The sequence below is a fragment of the Marmota monax genome, unplaced genomic scaffold, assembly GCF_021218885.2.
Source record: "Marmota monax isolate L192 unplaced genomic scaffold, Marmota_monax_Labrador192_F-V1.1 WCK01_AAM20220418_F8-fsc00015, whole genome shotgun sequence".
Lineage (NCBI taxonomy): Eukaryota > Metazoa > Chordata > Mammalia > Rodentia > Sciuridae > Marmota > Marmota monax.
The window spans coordinates 5597499-5621322 of NW_026692194.1; the positions used below are offsets into that span (position 1 = coordinate 5597499).

Sequence of the window (23824 nt, forward strand, 5' to 3'; positions counted from 1 at the left end):
TTTAAGGTAAGAAAGTTTCTGCTTTTATTGAAAATTTATATATGACTCAGTATTGTAATAAATAAACATAACCATTTTCACAAAATGACAGTACTATTATGCTAGAGAAGAAAATATTAATGGGGGATTTACTTGTACTGGCAAGACAGACTTTTATCAATACAGAATAAATATTAACAGCATTCTTGACCCAATGTCTGGACCCAATTAAATGTAGAAACCAAGCAAGATGTAATAAATAATTTTCCAGAGAAAAAGGTGGCGCATTCTCAGAAGATAAAATTGTCTTTGTAAACTGCTGCATATCAATGAGTCCCATCCTACAGCTCACCTTCAAACCACAGGACTTGTCTCAGGCTCCCATAGAGGGTCATCCTCCGAGGAAGGCAGAGAACTCTATTATACTTACAGTGAAATGCAAAACAACTGCAGAAAATCCCACTGGTAATAGAACAGTTTTATAAGTATATTGAATATGATCTAACTATGAAATTTAGGTAACAGAGTAAGTGGTACATATGGTAGGACTGGAAAAAATCATTCATGACATTTTTCTTATCCCCCAGTTACCCCCCTCCCACTGTCATTATGCTATTACCACCAACAATAACAACAATAACAACAACAACAAGGTTTCAAATTTTTTCTCCCATCAAAAGAATAAGGGAAAACAATGAGGGAAGCATTTTTCTTTTTTTTGAACTGTTTCTTGAACATCTCCAATACCAATCACTCACAAGGTGTCTGCAAATCTATTTCACATGATTTCAAAAACATGACTAGCTCACTCACACACACACACACACACACACACACACAATCCTAAAACTCTAAAACAGGGCTGTTTTAGAGTTCTGTATATCATCTGGATAGGATGGCGGAAAATGGGTGGTGGTGGTGGTACAGAAGTATAATTCAGCCAAACAAAACGTTAAAAGTTTTAAATCAACGAGTTCGACTGTTTCTGGCCTGGGGACCCAAGAGTAAAATGTTGGGAGATTCTAGTCTGACGGCTACTGAAGAACACATTTCTCCTCTTTCTTGGCCATCTTGCCTTTGTTTTGCTCCAGAGTTCGCTCCAAATGCTCGTCTTCTTCTTCGGCCCTGGACGTCAGACAAACAGGAAACAAAATTATTTTTTCTTCGTGGAGGGCAGAGCAGCACTCCCCACTTGCCGGTATTTGGATCCCCAATGGTAAAGGAATGGGTAGCGCGGGGCTAGCAGGAAGCTGCCCCGCCCTTCCCTAGGCCTCTGGTTTGAACTTTCCGAAAACTTCTCGGCCCCTGGGCAGGCGGCCGCACCTGGACCCCAACCCCAAGGTCCACTCACTGCTTCTCCTGCGCGTCCAGATCCCTGACAAGCGCGTCACGCTTGTTCACCAGGGCCACCAGCTCATCCAACAGGAGCTGCTCACGTCGCTTCTGGGCCTCGGTCTTCTGCCAGTCTGTAGGGAACAGGAGGCTAGTTACCACGGCAAGGCCTCAGCACCCCCCCGGCTCCCTCCCTCCCCCCCTTCCCGCTTTTTTCCACTTTCCTTATATCTCTAAGCAAACTATGTTAATGGATCCACTAGCTAGTGTTTTCTATGGAGTCTGGCTGTTGTGGTGAGGGTGCCACCCCTAAAACTCTACTTTCTAAATATTTCCCGCACATAGAGATGGGTGCGGCAGGGTTGGAACCTGCTAGAGACCAGGTGTGAGCCGGCGGCCAGCGGGAGGTGCGCACCTGTATCCAGGCAAAGTGGGGGAGGGGAGCTGAAGGACAGAGAGGTTGGCCCAGGGTGGTGGTGGGAGCTGGTAAACGAGGAGGCGGGAAACAGAGATGGGCGATAAAATCATTCTGAAAGGCTAGAGAATCTGCTTGAGAACCTACCCTCCTTCTCCACCCCCACTCTCACCTCAAACAGCCCATTCTTCGCTAATTTCCTCCTCGCTCTATTTTAGCAGTTGGATGTATCTCACACTGGGCGCCATATGCTTCACAATAACTTTAAAAGTAGTGAATCGGCTAATTAGCATTTTCTTTGAAGTAAAAAATAAATTTGCTCTGCAATATTACACTGCAGCTCTCGATCGCATCACAGCCAGTTTTCTTTTGGAGACGTTTGCTTGGTAGTTTCAAATCAAAGCACTTTTGCAAAGGAAAAAACAACATATTTCTTTTTGAAACCTCATGTTAAAGGTTGGAAAATCCGATGGGCAGTGATCTTTCCAAGGGTGGAGACCGTTTTCATGAAGGTTTTAGGCCCCAATAATATATTCCCTAATCTTTGCTAGTCTGATAATTAATTTCCTTAAGATGAGCAGCAGTTTCATTTAATAAAAACAGGACCGAATCGAACATTTAAAACACTTTTGAAACCAAAGCCAACTGCTCTGTGGCCAGACTGTGAGGGCTTGTAACTGTCAATCAATTCCCAGTCTACCCCGCCTCCCTCATTAGGAAGGTAAACAATGAAAAGAAGAAGTAGATGATGAGGCAGATAGCAGAACAAATGAGGACCTAGAGGGAAACAGGACACCAGCTTAAAAAAAAAAAAAAAAAAAAAAAAATCGTGGCCACTGACTTTGCAGCCCCCTCCTCCCCCAACAAATGCACTTTCCAAAAAACAGAGAAGTGCAATCCTTTCGGGTTTCTCTCTTCTCTCTCCATTGCCCTGGGCAATCATGTTAAAACTCACATGGCTGGTGCTTATTCAGATAAACCTAACAATGCACACCGCTGGTTACCATGTGAATCTTCACAAACCACACAAGAATGTGCTGGTTCAAATCCCCCCCGACCCCCTCCAAAGCAAAATTTATTCAAGACAGCAAACTGCTCAGCAGCTTTATGAAAGCAAATGGTGCTAGAGGGAATTCTATCTTGTATTTACAAATTAAAAATTAGATGCATCATCATGCAATAAAGGTTAGAATAGCCACAAAAAGCTAGAATAGTTTATTCAATTTGATCACGATTCCTTTCATTATAAGCTCAAACACATAAATATATAAAAATGAAACATGCCATATATTAATTATCTACATTCGATACAAAACATCACAAAATAAATACATTAAATAACGAAACATTATTATATTCTTATTTAAAAAGTGAAATATCCTATAGCATGGAGAGGAATAAAGAAACCATTATTTTGGAATCCTTTTTTCTGAGTGAAAGAATTCTAATAAGCAAAACTAAGAGAAGCCACATTTATCTCAAATTTACTCTCTTAAAATGCAACTAAAGACAGAAATGCTGTACAATTTTCTATCTGGTTTTTAAAATAATCTTATTCTAACCAGCAAGTAAATTAATAGACTCTCCAGGCTAGAAAGATCTTTAAGGTCATTTATTCTAAATCCAGATGATTGCAGTTCTAGAAATATTAATTCAGAAAAAACTCTATTAAATTTATAACAAAATTTTAACAAAATTTTATAATTATTAAATTTAGCATTGACGAATATTATTTAATTTTTAACCTCAAGAAATCATCCTGATTATAAGTTTAGATTTATAATTCTACTAAAACATTTTGATATCATCTTTACACCTAGGAAATAAACTTTCTCCACCCTATGCAAAAAATATTATCAAATTGAAAATTTTAAAAATTTAAGAAAAAATAAAATTTAACAACAGGCACATACTCTTTTAAATTACTCCTATGAACTTGACCAGACACTTTCACAGCTTTAATTAATAACTTAAAATACCAGCACTTCTTTAACATTTGAAAAATTAGGATTTTTAACATATGGATAAAAAAGGAAACTTTTTTTAATCCATAAAGTATTTTAAAAAATCTTTAATCTTAACTTTTCCAAGCTCACTAATGACATTTCCCATTGGAATAAAAACGTTTTAAAATTAACAACATTTTGATGATTTTCATCATTTAAGAGTTAAATTTGACATCAGAATTTTAAGTATTCTAGCACAAGTTTATAGGATTTTGCATATTAAATCTGCTATTACTACATTAATATCTGTTTTGAAATATTAGTCAATTATACAGCAAATAGCTATTGCAGTGAACAGATTCTACATTAGCCAAATTAGACTTTATGTATTTGCTTTCTCACAGTACAAATAAATTACATATATATGTACACATATACACACACATACATATTATATATATTTGAATGCTAATTTTGGAAATTAAGAAAATTATTTTGCTCATTTCTTTGTAAAATATTACATTTAAAATTGGTCAAGATTTACACAAGATATTCACATGACTAAATTTAAAAAATCCACTTTTAAATAGCTACACCTAGACATGTCATGTTTTAAAAATCTGCATGTAAGTTTCTGTGTTACCTGTTATGCATTTAAAAAAAAGGATTACTCACCTATAACACCAGTCACAGCTAGCTAGCTGCACTGACTTTGGCTTGGACAGACTACAATGTGGGTTCTGATTAATTTAAAGATTCCAGTGTACTTTTGCTACAAAAGCCATATCCTCTCACAACAAATAGGATTAAGTTTTGATGCTGCATTTGAGCCAAAGTGTTGAAATAAAGAGATTCTGTTTATGTCCATCTGCACTGAGCTGTTTTGTTAATTTAAAAACTCTTTTTCATATATAGGGCCAATTATTCATTCCCCAATTCAGTTTACTTGCTGAAGTTGATAATTACCTTGAAAAAAGGCAAGAGAAATACCTATAAACACTTTAATAGAAAGGACCTAAAGTTCTTGTAGTAAACCTTCAACCTCGCCACTATAAATAAGCCTGGCACTTTGATGAAAATTAACACTAGTTTTGTAAAGAGCACATTGGGGGATTGCAGTCAAGTCTTATCTTTAGTTCCAGTCAACTAGCAATCCTGAAAGAGTTTGCATCATCATCAGAACAGGCCATTTGATAGGATTCTACTGCTGTACCTAATCAATCTATGGAAGACTGTGGCTGTGCTGTGTAACAAAGCTAAAATAGATTTACAAATGGGGTTTTAGGGGATAAGCTCCTCCACAGGATTACATATTGATTTTAAATATAAAAAGCTTATCATATAAACCATAACTACAAAAATAGTGAACCTATGCATAAATCCCTTTAGAAGAGCACCCACTTCAAACTCTAAGCCAAGAATAAATCAAGATGTACAAAATCCTAGAGAAGATCCATTTCTTGTGCAGAAAATGAACATACCACTTTCTGAAAGCCCACCCCAATGTGTGCAGAAATGAATTTATCTTTCCTAAGGGGGCATTAAATAATCTGGAACAAAAAAAAAAAAAAAAAAGAAAAAAAAAAACTATAGGAAAAGTATCTAAAAGATGTTTGTTAGCTTGAGGGATCCTACAACTTAGCTCAGTAGAGTGAAACTCCTGCTATGAAAACACCTCAGGAAAAAAGGGTAAGAATAAGGCCAAAGTGATTATAGATTCTCAGAAGAATAGATGTATTGAATATTTTTTCTCTCAAACCAAGCTGTTAATATTTATTTCAGTGTACTATGGCTATTATATGCCTTCCACTTGATGAATGGTTTCAGCAGCAGATTTACTTGAAATGATTTCAGTTTCTTTATTAATTAATTAAACTATCTATGGCTAATAATAAGAAGAGATCAGGAAAGAAGAGAGAAATGAACTTTAAAACAAAGAAAAGTGAAACAAAACCAACTATTATTGACTATTCATGTTTTTCTGTGGTGTTTTAACACTCAAAAAGGCTATTGAATTGTTTGTGTCCATTCGAAGGGCTGGCTGAGAGTTGATCTTCACAATGATCAGCACCTCTCTAAGAGCCCTGCCCACATCCTGCCCAGGCTAGTGGGACAGGCCTCTCTCTCCAAGAAAGTGTCTTTATTTGTAATCAACAGGCTGTTCCTTTCCTCAAGTATCCTTTTTCCCTCAACCAGCAAAGGAAACTGGCAGAGAGATTCCAGGCACTGTCACATATGGGACAATGTAATTGAGAGAGAGAGAGAGAGAGAGAGAGAGAGAGAGAGAGAGAGAGAGAGAGAGAGAACAATAACTCAAAGCCCTGACAACTGCACTACAAGCATTTTAAAAAGAAAAACATTGTTTTCCCCTCTTCTTAAAAGAAAATGAGTTTCTACTGTTTCTATGTATGTATAAAAAGATTAGGCAGATAAAATTTTAGATTATTTAAGACTGTTAATTCTGTATATAGGAATAAGACTGTCATGCATAAGGTCCTCCTTTTTAAGTATTTTTTTAATAATACTGGCTTTGGGGTATGGAACCAATGTCTGCCTTAAAAGTCAACTCTATATAGGAGAGGATGGGTAAAAAAAATTCAATAACACTTTATATTAAGTGTAATGTATAATGAATCTATAAAGAATATACTGTATAATGAGATATATTATACATACTATATATATACATATATATACATATATTCCTATATAAATAGTATTGCTGCATCTACTTTTCAACTATTTAGCTTTTCCAATTCCAATCTCCTTTAAAGACTATGCTATGACTATAAAAACTACTTATGGAAGAAAAATACTGTTTAGTGTACTTGTGAATTTTTATTTCAATGGCAAGTTTCACAAAACTGCTTAAATAATTTTCACAAATTTTATTTCCTATATAAGTGGTATAATTTAATACATTTAGAGAGTCATTTGAAAGAAATTGGCTAACTGAAGCCTTTTAAAATAAAGTAAATCAAAATAAAGTAAATTTCTAAATGAGAATATCCAAATGTCACTGATATTTATAAAATGAGACAATGGATATAAAAGTAATTAAAAATAAAACTTCTGTAACATATAAGATAGTATGTAGATAAATAGAGTACTTTTTACTTGATGACAATATTATATTAAAATATTTTAAGAATATAAGACTTCATTTGGATTTCCCTTACAAACTTAAATTTCTAGTTTCTGAACTAATTAGAATTGACTTATTATGGATCAGGTACCTTATCAGGTGAAGAACAAAATTACCATGGACAGTCAATGGGTTAAGAGGTCAATATAGAATAAGAAAATCAATTTGCATTGATTAAACAAAAGATCCATTTTACAGAGCCCAAAGGATTAGCTTTTAAGCAGAAATCTTTGAACTATAAGGCATTTTCAACTGAGAGATATGTACAGAGAAGGGCATTATAAAACACCTAGGAATTTTTACAAAAAAAAATGTATAGTAAATGCTATAGTTAAGGTGGCCAATATTTATTGACATTATAAACATGCACAGAATTACTATATAATTAGTTAAAAAACTTTCTGAAAAGTGTGAAAGTGTGTAATTTTTTTTCTTATGCCAATCTTTGCCTATTTACTTAATAGGAGCTGGACTCTTAAGATCTATAGTAGACTGCACAGTGACATATTTTAATGTTGACATCAGTTAAATATTATGGTAAAATTTAGAGTCTAAGGTGAAAAATCAAAATGATAAATCTTTTCTGAACCTCTTCAGTGGAAATAACTTTAAATGGCATAAAAGTAAAATGTAATTAAATCAACTCTCCTTATTTTTTTCACTTAATGGAAATTTAAGCTACCTGAATCAAAAGTTAAGACAATTTTGTACTTAATAGCAAACATAATGATTATCTATCTGATTAGAGTCCTTAGATTCATATGTATACTACTTTCTACCAACAAGGCATTTATTTACATGATTCCTGTAGACCTTAGTAGAGAAGATATAGTAAAACCAGACATGTATTGCACTCTTTAAATCTCTTTGACAATTGACACCTCATCCACCTCACCCACCACTGCATTTCTTACCTTCAATAGCTAGCATTGCCCGCAATTCCCGGTTCAGCAGTTCATACCGCCGTTCCAAATCATGTTCTTTTTCCCTAGGCAAGTTGCAAAAGTTCATCAATATGCTAATTACTAAATCATTAAACACTTAAAAGAACCTTTAGGTTACATTGATTTTAGGACTCATAACTGACTTTTCTCTTTAACTTTAAGCCACTCCAAACAAATGATATACAAAAACCTAAAATCTTTCTCAGCTGAATATTTACTAATGCTATTATTTTCTTCTTTGAATTCTTGAATGGCACAGAGGTATATTTTAATCTGAGGATAAGTAGTCCCATTCTTCAAAGCTTCTTGTATTAGGTGCCAGATATAAGACTACTTTCAAAAATGTTTTTTATAGTTCATAATCAACACTCTTTTATTCAAAACTCTATGTGAAAAGATTATATAAGAAACATGAAAATATTACTAGCACAAATTTAAAAATGGAGACAAAGATTCTGGATTAGTTAAGTTTTGTGCTTCATCATAATTCTTTTATCAAGTTCATAAATGATAGGAATTATAAAAGTAGATTTTTCCAACAAAATAAAAGATAAACCTGGCCATTCCCACACTAGGTGGCATACCATAAGAACTTTGCTAGTGAGCAGAAAGGAACAAGCATTAGTGAACTAACACCAAAGACTAGAATGTTTACATTTGATCTATTCTCCATTTAACTTTAATTCCTACAGTCATAAAAAGGTCACTTCTATTTAAGTAATTAAGCTCTTATCCCAAAGTTTAGATTAACATTATCTGTAGACAACAAATGTATTTTTGTTCTTATAAAGTGTTATTTTATTTTTAACTTAGAACTTGTTCAATAAACTTCAATTTTATTTTTCTAAAGGGTTTTCCTCTAACTATTAATATAAACCCAAACTCCTTTTTCTGCACAAGTGATTTATTTCCAAAACATAAGAACTGTTTATATACCTTGACTTTTTGTAAAACAAACACTTTTTCAGTGTTTAATCACTCCATTTACAAATTTTTACTGTTTGGATGGAAACAGTGAAAAAATGTATGTATATATGTATATTTACTTTTTAATATAAAACATACTGTAATAGAGTATAAAATATACTGTAATTTCTAAGGAAAGAAAAAAATTGAGCTCAATAAATAGGAAACTTTAAAGAAGGCAATAACAGAAAGCCTAATGCTATAGGGAAAAACAAGCTCAGTCATGAGTACTTACAGTAGAGAAAGCTGGTTCATTCTTCTTATTAAGGCATTTTTCTTATTAACTAACATAAACCATTCTTGCATCATAGCTTCTTCTTCTTCTGTGTTCTTTGCTGTGTATAAAGAGTTACTTCTTATTTATATGACATTTTATAAGCCAAATGATAGTTTAGCACAAGTTTTTTAACATTACAAAAAATATTTTAAATATTCCAATACTATATATAAAACTGCTTATAATAATATAAGATTAAAGTCCAGGACCTGAAAAAATAATTAGTATTTAAAACATATAAGCCAAACTTCTAAAGCTGACATTTTTCAGCATGTATATTTCAGTCCCCCTGGACATACCTATAGATCATATTAACACTAAGTACTGTAAACAAAATGTTCCTCCTTTTAAATCCTCCCTAGAGGCTGACTGGCTATTATGTTTCAGTGAAGAACTGCTGGTGATGACAGACATATGGTCATGATTTAAAAAAATTGAAAAATCATTATGAGGATCATAAGACTAGCAGAAAGATCAGAAAAGTCCAAAGATTGTGTGAAAGCTTCTACTTGTATCAATTTAGTTTTTCTTTTATTTCCTCCCTCAAAGTAAACTAAAGATTATATATATGTGTATGTATATATATATGTGTGTGTGTGTATAAATATAAATTTAAAAAAAAAAAAAAAAAATATATATATATATATATATATATATAGAGAGAGAGAGAGAGAGAGAGAGAAAGAGAGAGTATTACAAAAAGACACCAACAGGTCTCTGTGAAAAAAACACATTACAGTGAAAACAATGTTTAGAAAACATTTGATTAGAGAAACAATCTAAAGTTTGTAAAGTTACTGATTTCATAAGTTATACTTCATACCCATTCCATCATCCGTATCACTCTACTTCTCCCCACAACACACCAACAAAAGCTAGTATTAAGGATTATAATACAGTACACCATGTACTTAGTATTGTTCAGGTAGAAGTAGCCCCTAATTATACTCAAGAAAAATATCGATTTTTCTCACATTTTTCCTTCCTCTGCCTTAAAATTATACCTAGTCAAATTTATAATTCTTAGCCTTTTCTCCCTGAATTCCACCTATGCTTGGTTTATTGCTTTACTAAGCCATTATTTAATATTACCAGTCCAACAGCTGTATAGAATTCATGGGATTAAGTTAAATAGCTGACAAAACATTAAATATCCCAATTACGACTATTATCCCTGAAGTTTTATTTTCTCTTTAAGTGAGATGGTTTCTTTTACATTTCAAATATTATGAGTCCATTTTAAAAATTCAAAAAATACAGAGGTATATGATTGAATAAATGTCAAATCCTCTTTCACTGACCCCACCCCTCCTCACCTCCTCACTCCATTTTCCTTCTCCAGAAGTAGTATATTTCCTCCCAAATCAGACAGCTCAGCTGTCTATCAAACACATGTATATACTTTATCTATAAACACATCTAGATTTCTCTCACAGATATGAGTTCATATTATATTGTGTCCTAGGATTTATTATATCATGTGTCCAAATATCTACTTCATATTGATGCATAAGTTATGGGCATTCCATAATTAATTTAACTATTTCTACATTAATAAAAATTTAAAGATATTTAAAAATAAAATAGAATATAAAAAACTGATCTGTGTACAAAAGATTAAACATGTATTTCAAAGTATCCCTATAAAACAGATACGTGTTATTATTCATCTTTGGGGAGAACAGTGGGGATATGTGCCTTCATTAAATGCTGTTAAAACTAAATGGTATGAAGCCGACTTAGGATAGATTCTTTTAGAGTCTGAACAAAAGTCTTTATTGTTTTACAGTATTTTTAATCTCTCCTTTAGGGTAGCTGGTTTTGTATTCACTTTGGACCATGTGATGTCTTGACACTGGTCATGTGATACAGGCTGCGATAGGCACAAATCCCTGGGTAGCAACAAAAGAAGAAAGAGTAAAAAGAAAAAGCTGAGAAAAAGCTTGCAATTTGGAAAAAGGCCAATTGTACCCTGGTGAAAGCTTTTTTGATCAGTGAAATGACACATGTGTGCAATATTAATAGGTGTAGATTTTATGATATTTTATTTTCTGATTAAAGACCTAATTCTTGTGTTTATAAACTAAGTAGCTTCTAAAAATATAGACATATTAAAACTTTGTTTTGAGATTAACTTAACCTTTAATTGAGGCTTTCAGGCAATACTAGAAGCAACCAGCCTACACTTAAATTAGCATCATTTTCTTCAATGGAACACCGCTTCCTTGAGTATAACAATATTGATGTGGAACTGTATTATTTTCAGTTTAACTTATGCCTATGATTTCTAGGTAAGAATCCAAGATCCCCTGCCTCTAATTGTTAGGAAATCTCTAATAATAAAAGAGTCTCATGTTTCAAAAGGAAATAAGCCTAATGATAAATATTTAAAGACACATTACACATTGTTACATAGATTATTTAAATTAATTGAAAAACATCTGTATCACTAAATCCTTATCTGAAATTGTATATGACGGAAATCTATTCTAGTAATAAAAATTAAAGTTTCTTCTAATCCATCACTACACTATTGTTTTTAGGGGTTTTAAATTTTTTTTTAATTTAAAAAGCTCTTAAAAGCCAGTAAGTTGAACCATTACAAATTAATCCTGACTTTAATAACTGGTTAAAGACCCCTTTAGCTTTATAAGTAACAAAAAATATTAAAGCCTGTGATCACAGTGAGCTTTTCTCATTTCTCCTCTAACCATTTGTTATTTAATCCAATACTAGTAATCCAATTTGTCCATCAGACTTTTAAAGGGCAGAATGCAACTTCCTCAGCTTAGACACTTTTCAAAGTACAATATATTTTTCAAATGAATGCTGGATGTTTCATTTTTCCCAACTGTTCCTAGCTCTAATGCACGAGGAAAAAAAGAACAAGATGAACATTGTTCATACTGATTAAGTAAGAGCTCATTAAAGAGCTGTCAGTGCGGTACTTTGAATATGCATGAAGCATATAATCAGATCTAGTACCGTCACTAGAGGAGAATACGGTAAGTACAAAGGATTGATTTAATTACTTAGAGTGGGCTGTGGTGGTAAAGCAGTCTTGTTAGCGCAAAAAGAAAAAGAGGTTGTATTCTGGCACTGTTATAAAAAAGGCAGTTTTAGCTTCTGCCACAATACCTAATCTCAGAATAAAGCACTTTACATTGTAGCTTAAAATGAAGACTGTCATTATATTATAAAATGGCCATAAATCATTTAATCTTGTTTAACCTCACCTAGCTAACTACCTCTCTTTCAAAATTATCTTTAATTTGTAATACAACCACATTTTTGTCACCTCAGAACTAGTACTGGTATTTTTTATAAATATTAAAATTTTTTCAATTTCATGATCTGAAAAATTCAAGACATACTATTGAAGGCCATTTTGAAATAAAAAGTGACTTCTACAGTCCAGTATACATTTACTAAAATTTAAAATAATGCCTGGGATGTTGCACTATATTTTAAAATATGGTACACCTCCTGTTTATTTTATTACCAATAAAGCATCATAAAAAGCTACCCATTTTCACCTTAATATTAATATAGTCTCTAGTAATATATTTTGTATTTTGTTTCCTTTAAAGACTTCTGTTTTTTATTTTGCCTCCAGATATATAATGTTCTTTCTGGTATCACACACTCTCTTAATGTCAGTTTTTTCTCTCTTAATCAATTGTAGTTGAAGTATGAATTGTGAAAATTATTAAGAAATCAAAACAATGATAATGGCAGGAAAATAGCTGTTAAAATGACTTAAAATTATTCTTCCTCTCACACAGTTAATAAAAAGAACTTCATAGACAGCAGCACATTTTACACAGTACTACATGTAATATACTTAATAAATATTAGTTGACTACAGTAACTACCTTTATATTCCATTTCCTCAAACAAACAAGATTTAAAGTTATATAATTTCATTTAGGAATTCATTTACTAATCCAAGAATTTGTATGTAGTTTTCATTTATTTTTTTCAGAAGTAGTGTTTTTTCAGTATGTTTCAAATGAATAAAAAAAATGATGTCAGAATCTTGGAATTATTAATCATATTTTATTTTATTTTTGCAGTTCTAGGGATTAAACTAAGGACCTTATGCATGCTAGGCATCTACCACTGGGCTACAGTGCCAGCTCTGAATCTTATTTTAAAAACTGGCTTCTAAATAAACTTTTCCTAATATTCTTTTCAATATAATATCATCTATTTACAAAATTATATTTTAGACAGTGAATTCTTATATAAATGCAAAATAAGGAATGATAAATACAATTGTAGCTGAATATAGGATGGATTCAATGGGAAAAGGTAAAACCATATAGTTGTAATACTGTTGTTATACATGTAAACAAAGCCAAGGTTTTCAACCATGAAAACATTAAAGAATGCTGAAATCTTGCCACAATCCCATAGTGGGGAATGGCTGACTAGTATCAAATACAGCTCTCTTAGTACATCACATTGAAGTTAAACCAAATATAAAACCAAAAATGCTGACATTAAAAATTGTCCTGATGGGGATTATAGAATGATATTTAAAATACTTTATTACAATGGAGAGACACTTGAAGTATCCAACCAGCTGTTATCAGAGAAGATTTTACTTAATGGAGGGGTCAGAGGCATCAACTCCAAAGCCAATAAATACCATTGTCAAACTATAGTTTCCCAGTTTTAGAAAATATTTAAACTTAGGAAAGAATTAAAGCTATATTAAGAAAATAAATTTTACTATATAAACAAGTGTTTCTGCTCCAAGAATATTCCTAATCAACATTAAAGAAGAATATTTTATAATTCTTATTGACATTTTAGCATCAATTATCTTATTTGTTTAACATGATATATTTACTATAGTATTAGGAATATAAACTTTAGGGCTGGGGATGTGAAGCGGTAGGGCGCTCGCCTGGCATGCGTGCGGCCCGGGTTCGATCCTCAGCACCACATACAAACAAAGATGTTGTGTCTGCCAAAAAACTAAAAAATAAATAAAATACTCTCTCTCTCTCTTTAAAAAAAAATAAACTTTAGGGAAAATGTGCCTCTTTGTTTACATAAAATAAAAACTAACACATTCTCTCTCAAAATAAATACATATTTTATTTACCCATTTGGAAAAAAATAAATGTGGGGAGATAGTTGAAGCCACATCATTCTACAGTTCTGACAGACTTCCATGCATGTACTTCCTATGGAAGTAGGCATAGACAGCTTCATCAAAGTTCTTCCTCAATTAATTTATACACAATTTATTTCTATAGGTTGGAAATTAACAGCAATTTTATTGAACCAACTCTTTAATGGGGTATGAATAGACTGTTTTTATACCAAAGGCCTATGTTAGATTTCTGAAAAGGTAATAAACTAAGCTCAAAGTTAACAAAAAAAAGCACTGAAGTAGTCATCATGGGAAAAAGTATAACTGATGAAATTTACTTATAGTTTCCTGTGTGTGTATTGCTGGGGACCAAATCCAGGGTCTCATACATGCTAGGCAAGTACTCACCGCTGAGTTACATCCTTAGACTATAGTATTTTTTTTTAAAAAAATGACCTATGAGATGGGGCTGTATTCATAACTTTCACTGCTAAGAGACTTTAAAGGTATTAATATGATACACATTATAGGCAATGCATACTCCCCCGCCCCCCAGTACTGAACTATACTACTAAGCTACACCTCCAGCCCAAGTGCATGCCTATTTTATTCATTTTATTTTTATTTTTTTGTAGTGCTAGGGATTGAACCCAGGGCCTAGCGCATGCAAGGCAAGCACTCTACCAACTGAGCTATATCCCCAGCCCTGCATGCCTATTTTGACTACCTATATATGGGTATTTGGCTTAAGTTAAATTACTGAGGCTGGTTTCAAACTTGCAACCCTCCTCCCTCAGCCTCCCAAGTCACTGGGATTATAGGCATGTGCTAGCAAGCCTGGCTTTAAGTTAAAATTCTCAGAACTCAAGGGCTGTATTTATTTTTTGAAGGTACATCTAACATATTTTGTAAAAAGAGAAAAAATACAGTCACTTTTACAGACATCAATCTACAGAACAAACAGTATTTTACTTGGAGAATCAATTATGTACCCTTCAATAAGGGGGAAAACTTGAACTGTGAACCACCCTTACAGATGGATAGCACTCCCGCCCCAGTAATTCTTCCTCCTTAAGTTTGGACTGTACCAGGCAGACTCCCCTTTACCCTCTCCCTGTCTAAGAGCCATCTCACAGTCATGTCATGTGAATGACTACAAAGAGATTCTAGCCAGCACAGTGGCTCATGCCTGTAACCCCAGAGGCTCCAGAGGCTCAGACAGGAGGATCGCAAGTTCAAAGTCAGCCTCAGCAACAGCAAGGTGCTAAGCAATTCGGCGAGACCCTGTCTCTAAATAACATACAAAATAGGGCTTAGGATGTGACTCAGTGGTTGAGTGCCCACGAGTTTAATCTAAACAAAAAAGTTCTAAAGGTTCTAGAGACAGAGACATTAGTGTTAAAAGACAAACATGAATAAAATTATTTCTTGAAAAGTGGGAGCGGAGGAAAACTATTTCTATTTTAATATTTGTTATTTTAAGATGTGGTTTTTAAATACAGATGTATACATAAGCATGTTCACTTTATCCAGCGGCACAGGTGGGTCTGCAGATGAAAAAAATAAAAACACTGGATCACCACTGGACACTGGATCACCAGTGCCATTTCTGCATACAAAAGATAGTCACAGCCATGGTGAGACAATAATGTGACTGGGCACCAGGTAGTGAAAGTCACTTACAAAGGGTTTTAGAGACTTAAGAATAAAGTAAGTCAGAGACAATAGCACACATCTGTAATGCCAGCTACTTGGGAGCTTGAGGCAGGAGGATCCCAAGTTCAGCCTGGGCAACTTTGTGAGACTCTGTCTCCAAACAAACAAACAAACAACAAAAAAAAAGAACCCAGAATGTAATTCAGTGGTAGAGCACTTGCCTAGAATGTAATGAATGTATGAGACCCTGGATTTGATCCGTAGTGCCACACACATACCTCCACCCCTCAAAAAGAAAAAAAAAAACACAAAAACAAAGTAGATCATGGGATATTGATGAATACAAAGAATGAAAGAGATAAATTTTAAGATAAAAAATTACTGACAAGTGGAATACTTCTAAAATTTTATTATTATCAAAAAATAAAATTTACAGTCTGAAGTACAAATTGATATAATTTGAAGAAAAGCAAAATGTTTCACTAGGAAAGTAAGTTTTCATCTTTTTTTTTTTTTTTTTTTTTGTGTGTGTATGTGTGTGTGTGTGGTGCTGGGAACTGAACCCAGGGCCTTGGGCATGTGAGGCAAGCACTCTACCAACTGAGGTATATCCCCAGCCACAGTTTTCATCATTTTTTTTACAGGAAGGTATTTTGATATTAAAAGCACCGCTCCTTTAAAATCAGTTTATGAAATTGTCAATGTAGATGAAGTAGCTGATTTATTAAATAGTGGGTGAGAATGAGATTGGATTCATTGAATTTAGAAAATTAAATACAATTTTTAAAACAAAAGGACAAATTCAGGTAGATTTACCACAGATGTGCTTTTTCTAATAAAGTTTCTCCAAAGATATATTATGTAGTTAGCTACTTTTCTAGGTAGTTTCCAGTTTGCTTAAAGTCTTTAAAAATATCATCAAGAAATCTTCAGAGCCTCCAGTTTCCAATAATAAATGAATTAAAAAGTACCCCATTGTAAAACCTGTACAGTTATGTTCTCTTCCATTCTACTCCTGCTTTGATCAAGCCTAGAGTCAGATAACCAGGCAATACTAGGATATAAGCTTAATTATTTACTTTCTTAATTTATTTTATTTTTTGTATACAGCATGCCTGTATTTATTGGTTAAGTTTTTTTATGAAGTGCTAAGAATTGAACCCAGTGCCTCTTATGTGCTAGACAGGTGCTCTGCCACTGAGCTACAGCCCCAGGCCCCCTTATTATTTTTTTAAATATATATTTTTTAGTTGTCAGTGGACCTTTTATTTTATTTATATATGTTGCTGAGGATTAAACCCAGGGCCTCACACATGCTAGGCAAGCACTGTACCACTGAGTCACAACCCCAGGCTCCCTCCTTATTTTTTAATTGCCAAAAATAACATACAGAAATTGTTTTGGAATATGTACACATTGTGGTATGTCTAAATTGAACTGATTAACATAGGATTACCTCATATAGTTTATCTTTTTTGGAGTGAGATGAAAGCACTTAAAAATCTACTCTCAGTAATTTTCAAGAATAAATTTTAACTATCGTCACCATGTTATAAAATAGAGCTCTTGAATTTATTCCTTCTGAAATTTTGTACTTTTGACCCTAGTCATTCCCACTTTACACCCTACCCTCTGTACCCCGTTCTCTGATAACTACCATTTTACTCACTACTTCACTGAGTTCAACTTCTTTATATTCCACATATTAGTGAGATAATTATGTTTGTTTTTCTTATTTCACTTAATGTAATGTCCTCATATGTACCTTAAATATCTTTATTCCATGAGGAAGAGCTAAAGGGAATTATTCCTATCTTCTACTAGCCTTTGGCCACATTCATTCTCAAACCACAGAAGTTTAAGCAAAGAAGGATGGTGCAGAAGCTTCTGTGGCAGATTTCTAACTTGAGCAGGGTTTCAGTAATTACACATCTTGAAACAAATGCAGTGAGTGCTGTTTTTCCAGGCCAGGTGACTGGTTAGTTTCAGCACCGTAATCCCTCATCCAATACCCCCTTAGTTTTCTTAGTGGAGCTATTCTCTTCAGTACAGTACACAAGAGACACTCACAATGGACTTGTGCCATTTCCTAAAGACATAAGAACAACAGTGTCAAAGAGACACTGCCATATTTCCCTCATCATGTCACTGACAGCCAATAACTTCCTTATAAAGTGGAAATAATGGTAATGATGATGATTATAATAGCATGGAATATTTAATGAGGTTATACAACTTACCTAAAGTTAGCTAGTGATGGAACAGTCCTCACATAGTCTTGTGAACCACCATTCTTAGTCACCCACTTAATACATGAGGACTCATAGGTAATTGGTCTTAACAAAACAGGCTCTTTATTTTGAGTTCAGAGCAACCTTAACAAAACCTTCAGAGTGACTCTCATAAACAAACAAGCTAACAAACAAAAAAACCCTATCTCTGGCATTAGAGGGGTAGAGCATTTGCCTAGCACATACTTTAAAGCCCTGGGTTTGAACTGCACCCCCACCCCATCAACACACACACACACACACCAAAAAAAAAAAAAAGAAAAAGAAAAACAAATTCCACAAAAACCCAAACTACCTTTGATAGATAATAAAACTCACATCCTGTTCACTTAGTTCATCTATTACAGAGGATTTCAGTAACTTTTCCCATGCAGGCAAATAGGATTTAACAAAGATCTTAGTACTTCACAAAGGAAGTCAGCTTTTCTTCCTCACTGAGGTGTCCATAAAATCCTTGAATTATAGGTTAGTATGAGGTACCTTCCAGAAACAGGATACCAAGAATAGACCTGTCTACTTCTTCAGTAACCTTGATTCCATTGGGGCAATGGAAATAGTAGTCATTTAATGAAAATGTTCAAGCAAGAATATTCAGCCTGGCATTGAACTATCAGGGTAAAGTTTCAGCTCTGCTCTTTAAGAGTTGTTAAACTTGGATAGGTTATTTATCTCCTTAGGCTTCAGTTTCCTTATCTTTAAAATTGAGATAAATGTACTACTTTGAAGAGTTTTATGATGACTAAATAAATTAAAATATGTAAAACACTTAGAATAATACCTGGCCTAGAGTACTGGAAATAACATAATGGTGTTATTTTCACTTTCTCTCTTGTACCCCACACATCATTCACACACACATACACACACACACACACACACATAAATAATTTATATTACATTTGTTTCTCTCTCTATACCCACACATATATACATACATACACACAAACACACACACAAAGTAGAATTCTGCTTCATAAATTTAAAAATAAATTAAGAAGGTACATAATTAAGCTTATATCCTGCTTCAGGATCCTCCCTTGACTCCTAGGATTTTCTAGGATTTTTTTTTTTTTTTTTTGGTGGTACTGGGGATTAAATCAAAGAATACTCTACCACTGAGCTACATCCCCACCTCCCCAGCCCCTTTTAAATTTATTTTGAAACAGGGTTTAGCTAAGTTGCCCAGAATGGCCTTGAACTTGTAATCTTCCTGCCTCTCTAGTTGCTGGGATTATAAGAATTATGTAAGTTTATAAGAAGGCAATACAATGCCTGCCTGATTCCTAGAATTATTAATGGTACAAGGTATGGTAATCACAGTGATCCCTCCTGGAAGAGTCTCAGAGTTTCTCTCACTGCCAATGCAAGCACCAGAAAGACCCACTCACAGAAATAAATATGCTAGACAACATGGTGCAAATATTAAGGTGTTTATTCCATTGAGTGCTTTCTTTTTTCTTTTAATTTCTTCCTTCCTTTCTTCCGTCCCTCCCTCCCTCCCTGCACCCCCCCAGCCCTGAGCATGATATTTCTAATTTCTCTACATATCTATTTTCCTAGAACAGTTAATCAAAATGCATCCTACAATCACTTCATCATTTTCAATCTACCCATGCATGGAATCCCATCAACTCCCCACTACTCATATTTCAAACTCTCTTTCCCTGCCCCCCTTACTTTCTTTTAGAACTGGGTATTGAACCCAGGGTCTTGCACATACTAGGCAAGCACTCAATCACTGACCTACATTCCTGGTCCTCATTTTTCTTTTCTTAAAGGAGCTACTCAGATGCAAATTATGAGACATTTCCCTTCCCAAGGCTGTACATACTCTAGGAAGTCTATTCCAAAGGTCTTCTGGCTAATAGCAGTTTCTTCAGTCTGAAATTCAGAGAAAATCTAATGTGATTCCCAGAATCTCTGGTATTCCCAACAACACTTATGTTTAGATTTCTCTTCAACCTAATCTCAGGATCTGTTAAATTACCACTTTTAATGTGATACAATTTTTAAAATATCCCTTCCTTAACCTGAAGAACTTTATAATATATCTCAATAGTCCATGTCAGATTCTGACATAAATCTTATGAGCCAATCTCCAGCCTTTACATATATGGCCCTGTGTCTATTTTTTTCCCAAAGCTGTAGTCCACTTAAAAAGGGTCAGAGCAATAACATCTAAAATAACTTACATTCCCACCGAAAGTTATGATCAACTTTAAATATGTTTGTTCTTTACAATGTATTTGTTAATAATTCCATTATTATCAAATATAGTTCACAATTAGCAAAAAAGCTACCTAGCTGGCACTGATAATTTTTAGCATGATTAAAAAAAATTGGGAGCTAGGATGTAGTCCACTGGTAGAGTGGGCAATTAGCATGCACAAGGCCCTGGGTTCAATTCCCAGCACCACAAACAAACTATCCTCTAAAAACAAAGAAAAATAATATCCTAATGAAATTATATTGTATAAAGCTGACCTTTGTTGGCTTTATGAAATAGTTGGCACTTTTTTTTTCTAGAATGGTATTTTACTTTTTTTTTTTTTTAATACTAGGGATCAAACCCAAGGGCTTGCACATGATAGGAAAGTGCTCTACCACTGAGCTACCGCCCTAGCCCAGTTTATTACTTTTAAACTGAAATGTTTACTACAGTTTTATTTAACTTTTAACTTTGATTTAAAATAAGCACTTGAGGGGCAGAGGGTGGAGCTCAGTGGTTCAATGCTTGCCTAGCATATGCAAGGTGCTGGAATTGATTCCCCAGCACTACAAAAAAAAAATAAGCATTTGAATTAGTTGGCCTTGATGGTGGATACCTGTAGTTCCTGCCAAGGCAGGAGGTTCACTTGAGACCTTCTGAGAAACACAGTGAAACCCTATTTCTTAAAAAAAAAAAAGATAATAATAATAAAATAAGCACTTGAGTTAAAACAAATGGTATTTATTAGAAATGTTACATTTTGGCTCCATTTAATTTATTCTCATGAGAAATTAAATATTTATGACTACATTAGTGATTATTTTTCTGTTGAAAATGATTTATAACTGAAATAGTTTATCAATTATAAAAATTGTTGTGGACTTCAATGCTTTAAAATTAAAACTCATTTTTTTAAATGAAGAAATGCTGGTGCTTTATACAATTTGTAGCTTTGGCCACCAAGTGGTGCTAGTAAGTCAGAATGAACTGGCATGAAATTGGGTGGCTTTAGAGTGGGTAAAGAATGGAGAAGCAGTATGCAACCAGTCAGCAAGGGAAATGCAAGGGAAACTTGTAATTGAGATGTCCATTACTTATGCACCGTGAATTCACATGTCATCTCCCACTTCATATCACCAGTTTAAAAACAAAAAGGAAACTATTCCATGTATTCTTATGTTGATGGTAGAACAGTTTTTGAAAAACTGTTTACTTTCTTTTTATTTTTTTAAGATGAGGAGTCTCACTATGTTGCCAGTTCCTGGATTGAAGTGATCTGTAAGCCCCAGTCTCCTGAAGTAGCTGGGACGGTAAGCATGAGCCATCAGTCCTAGCTTGGAAAATAATTGTTTATATATGTATTTGGACTAAAATTTATCCTTTAAGGCTAAGACTAATCTTTCTCTATAAATTTCATCCAAATCCATTAAAACAAAAACAAAATTTTTCACAGAACTGATCAACACACATTAAAAATTAGTTGGCAATATTAAGCATTTAAAAATATCTATTTTTAAAAAAATTTTTTCTTTTTTTTTGGAATTTTTTTAATATTTATTTTTTAGTTTTTGGCGGACACAACATCTTTGTTTGTATGTGGTGCTGAGGATTGAACTTGGGCCGCACGCATGCCAGGCGAGCGCGCTACCACTTGAGCCACATCCCCAGCCCTCTATTTTTTTTTTTTTTTAAAGATACCAACTCATCAGTATTCCTTAATTGTAGAAAAACAAAAGGAAATAGCGCCTTTCAGTGAATGAATGCCTTTCTTGATCCAAATTACAAGTGATATGTGAGGACAGAGAACAGATACAATGACTATATATGTTCAGTTTTCTTATGTAAAGAACCTAGAGGCTTAAGAAACATTATAATTTACCATCCACTAGAAAAAAAATTGGCAAGGTCTCCAAGTAGAATGAATAATAATTCGAAAGTAGAATTTCTAATCCCAGATAACAAGAGAAAATTCATGGCTATATAACTGGACAGTTCTATCCCCAAGAAGAAGGGACTGACAAGATCAAGTATGCACCCAGTTCATTCTCTATATTATTATCAATATTTTTAAAGGAAAGTGTTTCCATGTAGGGAAAACTGGAGAAAGGTGTCAGAACAAAGCTTGCATCTTTCTACCAACTACCTGATTTTGACTCTCGACTGAGGAGGCAACTCACACACGTGTCCTTCTCTGATGTCATTCTTTGTCAAATTGTGAAATCTTGGTTCAGGTTCTTAGGATAGTGTAAGGATGAAACAGAGAAAGAGAAAATCCATTTGTAAAGTTGATTCCTATATGACGTCCTAAAATAGGTTTCTCAAAATACAATATTTAAGTTCAGTTTGCTTCTGGAAGTGCCTTTAAAAAACTCATAAAAATTAGCATACCAATTCAAGGGACTAGTAAATTTCCTAAGGTTTCATCCTAGTTATTTATTTACATGAAAATTATGGTATTTGTGCAACTGTTTACCAATATATAATAATTAATAGATAATTTAAGGGTTAAAAAACAATAAGAACAATTTTTTAGTCTTATGCCAAGTTCCCAAAACTATTCTTCTGGTATTTTTTTGAGGGAACGAAGAATAGAAAGTGAGAGAGAGGGAGCGACAGAAAGATGGGGAAATAACATCAAAGAAAAGAGTTATAGAATGGAGATATGCGTATCAGGAGCTAAGAAAAAAAATTAAAGTAAAGGTAGAAACAATAACAAATAATGAAACTTACTACTACAACTGACAGCAACAGCTGCTTTTGTACTAAGTGTTCACCTTCTGCCAATTCTGAAGGTATTACCAGAGTTTTATTCTTTTTTAAAAAAACAGCTAAGAAAACAGACTCAAAGAGTTTTAAGTAAGTTGTCCAAAACCAGCTAAATTCCAGCTGGGATCTTACTGATTTTAGAGTCCCTGTTCTTAAATCTCAGTACTGTGTTTAGCATATCTTTAGCCATGTGTTTCTCAAATGCGATGTGGATTACCTGCATTTGAACTGCCTAGATGGGCCCAGTCCCAGATCCACTGAATCAGAATCTTTAAAGCAGGACCTTGACAACTGTTTTTTTTTTTTTTTTTAAACCAACTCAGGCTTTTTATGGATATAAAAGTTTGAGAACCACTGTCTTGGCCCTTTCACAAAGAAGTCACTGAGATTAATTTTTTTTTTTTTTAAAAAAGAAAGGGTGATATTCCATGTATAACATGTTATTTTAGCATTGGCATGACATTACACAAATTTAATTTCACATTCAGAAGAAAAACATGTTGCTGCCAAATCAGTTCAAATGCCTAAATTTTATTTCATAGATAGTTGCTGAGAAAAAACACATTTTCCTGGAATTTCTACTTTTTTAAATGCGAAAAATTTGTATTGCACTCTAGAATAAGGATATACCTCACTTAAGGAAATAGGTATGTTCCAAATTGAAAATTTTGGTGGTGGGATAATTCTTTAGGTACAAAAATTATATTTTATATTTCCAATTCAAAATTTCTAGTAGTGGAAATACTGTCTAAAAATCACTGGTAGAAATTATATACATTTTTTTTCTGGAT

General features: G+C 33.6%; 1 protein-coding gene across 9 annotated transcripts in view; it reads right to left on the bottom strand.

The window, feature by feature from the left end:
- Ehbp1 (EH domain binding protein 1) overlaps positions 1–23824 on the bottom strand; it is a 322315-nt gene continuing 298491 nt past the window's right edge. For all 9 annotated transcript variants that reach the window (XM_058572791.1, XM_058572806.1, XM_058572790.1 and 6 more), the window contains 4 exons: positions 8963–9062; positions 7732–7805; positions 1331–1445; positions 1–1104 (listed from right to left, as the gene is read on the bottom strand). In XM_058572791.1, coding sequence (XP_058428774.1) covers positions 1014–1104; positions 1331–1445; positions 7732–7805; positions 8963–9062 — 380 coding nt within the window. In that variant the 3' untranslated portion in view covers positions 1–1013. The remainder of the gene's footprint in view (positions 1105–1330; positions 1446–7731; positions 7806–8962; positions 9063–23824) is intronic.